Here is a 6,778-nt window from a genome sequence, read left to right on the forward strand (position 1 = left end):
CATTTTCGGACATTTTTTTTGGGGGGAAGGCAGTTTGTTTGATACTTGGATTTTTTTGTGCAAGTACCTGTGTACCAATAGAGTACGTCAAAATTATTTGAAGCTTGAGACTTTAATATTTTTTTTCTACAGGGTCATAAACATGTACTTTTTGTTAAAAAAATCCAAGTTCAGGGTTAAATATCTCTGGTGGGCAGTTGTTTAAAAATCTGAAATTTGTACACAATACAGTACTTCAAGATAAGTAACTTCAGTAAAAATTTTGAGTTTGAGATTTAATTGGTTTAGGAGATACAAAACTCGTGAAAAATTCAACATTTTGTATTAAATATGGCATGCCTAATTTCATTTCTTATTAACATTTTGTGTTGAAATTCTGCAAACTGTAATTTGGAATGTCAATGAACAACATTACAATCCTGAAATGGCTCTGCAATAAAGTATATATACGAGGGCGTGCTGAAAAGTAACGCTTCCTATGTTTTTATTTTCTTTGTTACCTTGTAAACGCATTTTGGATTTTGAGCAACCATTGTTCGGTGAACAATGTATATAATTAGTGTTTTTAATCTTGTTTTCCATTTTTGTGTATATGTGTGAGTTATTCATGTGAAGTGCGTGGGAGTAAAGAAACTGCGGAACCTCCCGCATTCTTGATTACGGGAACTTACACCCACAAGTAAATTCGGGAACGTCCCGAGAGTTGAGCCAGGCGCTTAGCTTGGGCGTTGCCACAAGAAAAGAACAGTCGTCATCAGAGAGTCGTCGTGAGAAGAACCGTGTCACACGCGCGCGGTTACAAGTGCGCTGTAGAGACATTCTACAGCCGAATAGACAGTCCTTCGTGTATATTGTTTAGTTATTGTATAGTCCTTCGTATATGTGTATTATAGACATTAAATGTATGTATATATCGTCTTTGTGCGTCTGTTACTTAACCAGACTCCGTGCGGGAACCGACGCATTTAGGATAATTCGGGCCAGGGTGGAGTTCAGCCAGTTAGCCAATGTAGTGCGGGGCTTTCTGGAAACTGACACTCAACAAATGGTCCTCCGGGCCGGATGCGTCGCAATTGTAGTTTTCGTTCCGTATTCCGGTAGTTCGTCGTCGGGAAATCAACGAGCCAGAAGAAGAGTCAACGTGCCACACCCTCGGTCCGCCATATGCGTTTAGCGTCTCTTGTACGACGAGTCAACATGGAGCAGTTACAGGCGGCAAAGACAGTCCTCAAGCGGGAAGTTACTCGGATTGAAAACAAGTCAGCTTCGCCAACGCTGGAAGGTGCGACACTTCAAGTCTACATAGACAAGGTCCTTCAACTAAGTGCAGACTGTAGTGCATTACTTGTGAATCTCGCTAAACAGTGCGGAGAAACATTGTTCTCTGAGTACTACGATGAACTGAGTGCGGTGCAAGACCGATTAGAGTTCTTGTTGGGCTCCCTGTACCAAAAACAGAAGGAAGCCGTTTCTCCCGTTGTCGCGGTCGCGGTGAACAGTGATGCGAAAAGTGACGTTCGGTTACCAAAACTGACATTACCAGAATTCAGTGGTGACATACATCAATGGTTGTCATTTCGGGACTTATTCGTGGCATCGGTTCATGACAACAAACACCTCAGTGGCGCTCAGAAGTTGCAGTACTTGAATTCGGCATTAAAGGGTGAACCGTCATTATTAATCCAGTCCATCGCAATAACGGATGCAAACTACGAGGAGGCGTGGAATTTGCTAGTTTCGCGGTACCAAAACAAGAGAGAGATTGTGAACAGCACGATTAAACGCTTGGTTAATCAACCTTGTGTGCCATCACGCTCGGCCACAGGGTTACGCAAGCTCATTGACGTCACTTCTGAGTGTGTGCGTGTGCTGAAGGTTTTGGACATCCCTGTAGAGGCTTGGGATGCAATATTAGTCTTTCACACCACCGACAAGTTGGATGCAGAATCTAGGCAACAGTGGGAACTTTCCCTGAAGAATGCAGAAGTGCCCAAGTTCGAGGACCTGACTACGTTCCTGGATGTGCGTGCCAGAGCTCTTGCAGTGTCTACGGTGACCTCCAGCCTCCCAATGTCCAGCAAACCCCCTCCCAGGGCCACTGATCGTCAAGTAAAGAAGAATGTGAATTCGTATCACACAGGTGCTGAAACTGTGTGTCCTAAATGCCGCGGACACCACAGGCTGCATACTTGTCAGAAGTATCAACAAATGTCGGTGCAAGAACGGTACTATTTTGTGAAAAGCAACAATCTGTGCTACAACTGTTTGCAATCGAATTGTAACGTCAGAAAGTGTACTTCGCGCACGTGTATGGTGTGCTTTAGAAAGCACCACACATCCCTTCACTTCTCTCGTGAAAAACCCAGTTCTACACAGCAAGTAACGTCCCACATCGCCAACAAGAAGAAAGCCATTCCGTTGCAGGAAGTTCTCTTGTCTACAGCCACCGTGGGCGTGAGGGATAGACACAACAACGTTCGGCATTTTCGTGCACTCTTGGATACGGGCTCCGAGTGTACATTTGTCACGGAAGACTGTAGTCAGCAATTAGGCCTTCGAAAGAAACACATCAGTGTTGCCATATCCGGTATTTCGGCAACCGGTATCGGTACTTCTCGTTCCATGGTGGACCTACAGTTTAGGTCAAAAGCGGGCAACGAAACGTACACCACCAAAGCCATCGTTGTGAAGAAGATTACAAATAATTTGCCCAAGCAGCAATTCACTTTTGATCAACAGTGGACTCACCTACATAACCTCGATCTTGCCGACCCGTCCTTCAACAAACCAGGGAAAATAGACATTTTATTTGGTGCGGATATTGTTCCCTTACTTTTAAGACCTGAGAAAGTCGCAGGTCCAGTAGGTACACCAACGGCCATAAGTACTTCACTTGGGTGGATTCTTATGGGCAGAATTAACGTTCCGCGCAATAAACGCGCAGTGTCATCGCATCATGCGTCATGTAGTGATCTGGACGCTACCCTACAGCGCTTCTGGGAAATAGAGACTGTGCCATCGGTAAAACTGTACAACGAAGAAGAAAACTTTTGTGAACAACATTTTCGAAACACACACGAACGTGACATCGACGGTCGTTATGTTGTGAGATTGCCCTTCCGAGAACAAAGCGGTGTTCTGGGAGCTTCACGTCCCCTAGCGGTGCAGCGTCTCAAACAAGTGGAGAGACAACTCGTCAAGAATCCACAACGTCAACAAAAGTATGCTGAGTGTATGCAGGAATACCTAGACTTGGGTCACATGAGCGTCATTCCGAATTCCGAATTACCTGTGTCCCAAGAAAGCAGTTGCTACCTCCCACACCATAGTGTCATCAAAAAGGACAGTTCTACAACGGCCTTACGGATCGTGTACGACGCCAGTGCGAAGACGACGACAGGAGTTTCCCTCAACGATAAGTTGCTTGTAGGACCCAAGATACAAGACGACATAATGCCTTTGTTGCTACGTTTTCGTACGTATCAAATTGCCCTTACTTCGGACGTTGTCAAAATGTTTCGACAGGTGAAAATACACCCAGACGATGCAGAATATCATCGCATTGTGTGGAGAAAGTCACCGAAAGAAGAGATACGAGACTTCAGATTAGAGAGACTGACGTTTGGTACGGCTAGTGCTCCTTTCTTAGCCACCAGGTGTTTACAACAGCTGGCCCGCGACGAAGAGGCAGACTTCCCTGAAGCAGCGGCGATTACATTGAGAGACTTCTTTGTAGACAATCTAGTGACTGGCAGTGATACAGTAACGCAAGCTATCGCGTTACAAAAACAAATAAGTGAACTTCTACAAAGAGGTGGTTTCGAATTGCGGAAATGGTGCTCGAACAATTCAGAAGTACTGAATGAAATCCCTGTACATTTGCGAGAAACGAACTTTGCATTGGATGTGAGCATAAATGAACACATAAAGGCACTCGGGATCGAATGGCATCCAGCGAGTGACGAATTCGCAGTGTCAGTGACGCAACCCGCAATTCATGAGCAATTGACCAAGCGCATTCTGTTATCAGACATCGCGAAAATATTTGACCCCCTAGGGTGGATATCTCCAGTAACTGTCAAAGCAAAGATCTTCATGCAAACACTTTGGCAAGTTAAACTTGACTGGGACGATGTACTTCCACCAAAACTAGAAATTGCATGGCAAAGTTTTCGGGCGGAGATGCATAAGTTGCAGGATATTAAGGTGCCTAGGCGCATCGTGTCTTCAAAACCCCTAACGTGCGAACTGATAGGCTTTTGTGACAATTCCGAGCGGGCCTATGCGGCCACTGCCTATTTACGTTCTACATACAGCGACGGCAGTGTTGAAGTGCATCTTGTAGCAAGCAAAACAAGAGTCGCGCCTCTGAAGAAAGTGACTCTCCCGAGACTTGAACTCTGTGCTGCAGTGTTACTCATACGTTTGCTGCAGACAATAAAGGAAGCTCTTCATTTGAACATTACAGAGATGCGTGCCTTTACTGACTCTACAATAGTGTTGTATTGGATAAACTCTTCTCCTTCTAATTGGCGTACATTTATTGCCAACAGAGTTGCTAAAATACACGACGTTCTCCCTGCAGAGAATTGGTTCCACGTGTGCAGTGAAGAGAATCCAGCTGATTTGGCGACAAGAGGAATTTCTCCCTCAACCCTGCTCGAACGTGATATTTGGTTCTTCGGTCCACAGTGGTTACGTAATCAGTCCTTCAATCCTACACGCACGGTCAACGCAGCAGCAACAGCTGAGGTTGAGAGAGAGAGAAAAAAGGGTCTTCTCGTATTACAGTCTTCGGTCGAGGTGGAGGAGTTATTAGTAAACAAGTATTCAAACTTATCAAAGCTCCAACGAGTAGTGGCTTGGTGTTTCAGATTTATGCATAACACCAAGCGAAGTGTTAATGAACGTCAGTTTGGACCCCTCTCAGCACGCGAACTTAATCACACGTTGCTTGTGTTAGTGAAACAAGCACAAATTACAGCATTCCCTGCAGAAATGAAGCATTTGAAAAAAGGGAATCCTTTGCCTTCGAACAACCCATTACTCAATTTGACTCCTTTCCTGGACCAGGAGGGAATTCTGAGAGTAGGTGGACGTTTACACAATGCACAAATGACAATTGACAAGAAACATCCCATTCTGTTACCTCGTGAACATAAACTTACAGAGCTCATCGTGAAACATGAACATTTGAAACATTTGCATGCGGGACCACAATTGCTTCTCGCTGTCCTACAGCAACGTTTTTGGATTATACGAGGGAGGGACTTAATTCGAAAAATTGTGTTTAAGTGCAAAGAATGCTTTAAGGAAAAACAGTTGACAGCAACTCAACTCATGGGTAGTTTGCCATCCCCTCGCGTCAATCCAGGCCGAGTATTTGCAAATACAGGTGTAGATTACTGCGGCCCATTTTCAATAAAGAGTTGCCAACTCAGGTCTTCAAAAATCACCAAAGGATACGTCGCTCTTTTCGTGTGTCTTGCAACCAAAGCAATTCACTTGGAAGCGGTAAATGATGCATCAACGCCTACATTCATTGCTGCATTACGTAGGTTTGTGGCCAGACGTGGTAAACCTAACCAGATCTTCAGCGATTGCGGAACGAACTTCGTAGGGGCAAACAGAGAATTGAAAAAGCTACTTCAATTCATGCGACAAAAAGAATACGTCCAATCGGTGTCAGATGTTACGGCCTCTCAAGGCATACAATGGAATTTCAATCCACCCGGAGCAGCGCACTGGGGTGGTGTATGGGAAATTTCAGTGAAGGCAGTGAAATATCACTTGAAAAGAGTTATGGGCTCAACATTACTCACTTATGAGCAATTCATCACGTTATTGACACAAATAGAGGCGTGTCTTAACTCGAGGCCATTAACGGAGTTAAGTAGTGATCCAAATGACCTAACGGCACTCACGCCAGGACACTTCTTAACCGGTGATTCGTTACTGGCTGTACCACAAGCAGACTTTACAACATCCACGTCGAATTGTTTGTCTAAGTGGCATTTGATCCAAAAAATGACGCAACATTTTTGGAAACGGTGGGCAACAGAGTACTTGTCCAGACTCCAGCAGCGGCCCAAGTGGATGGAGAAGAAGGAAAATCTACAGATAGGAGATCTGGTGTTGTTGAAAGAATCTACCCCTCCACAGCAATGGAAGCTAGGAAGAGTAGTGAAAGTTCATCCAGGACTAGACAAGTTAGTACGATCAGTGACAGTGCGAACAGCTGATGGACAATACAGACGTCCAATTGTGAAACTTGCTCCTCTCCCCTATTCTAAGGAGACATAAGTGTACTGCATTGAAATTATTGATTGTGGTTGAAATTAATATTTCAACGGGGGGGAGTGTGTTCGGTGAACAATGTATATAATTAGTGTTTTTAATCTTGTTTTCCATTTTTGTGTATATGTGTGAGTTATTCATGTGAAGTGCGTGGGAGTAAAGAAACTGCGGAACCTCCCGCATTCTTGATTACGGGAACTTACACCCACAAGTAAATTCGGGAACGTCCCGAGAGTTGAGCCAGGCGCTTAGCTTGGGCGTTGCCACAAGAAAAGAACAGTCGTCATCAGAGAGTCGTCGTGAGAAGAACCGTGTCACACGCGCGCGGTTACAAGTGCGCTGTAGAGACATTCTACAGCCGAATAGACAGTCCTTCGTGTATATTGTTTAGTTATTGTATAGTCCTTCGTATATGTGTATTATAGACATTAAATGTATGTATATATCGTCTTTGTGCGTCTGTTACTTAACCAGACTCCGT

General features: G+C 44.5%; 1 protein-coding gene across 1 annotated transcript; it reads left to right on the forward strand.

Annotated features, from left to right (window-relative positions):
• The first annotated feature begins 1,197 nt into the window (after nucleotides 1-1,197).
• LOC145991722 (uncharacterized) lies at nucleotides 1,198-6,303 on the forward strand. Its single transcript, XM_083127778.1, has one exon. It carries the CDS (start codon nucleotides 1,198-1,200, stop codon nucleotides 6,301-6,303), a length of 5,106 nt encoding a protein of 1,701 aa, XP_082983904.1.
• The last annotated feature ends 475 nt before the right edge of the window (nucleotides 6,304-6,778 follow it).

This window comes from Lepisma saccharinum, chromosome 8 (assembly GCF_977018435.1).
Source record: "Lepisma saccharinum chromosome 8, izLepSacc3.1, whole genome shotgun sequence".
Taxonomy (NCBI): Eukaryota; Metazoa; Arthropoda; class Insecta; order Zygentoma; family Lepismatidae; genus Lepisma; species Lepisma saccharinum.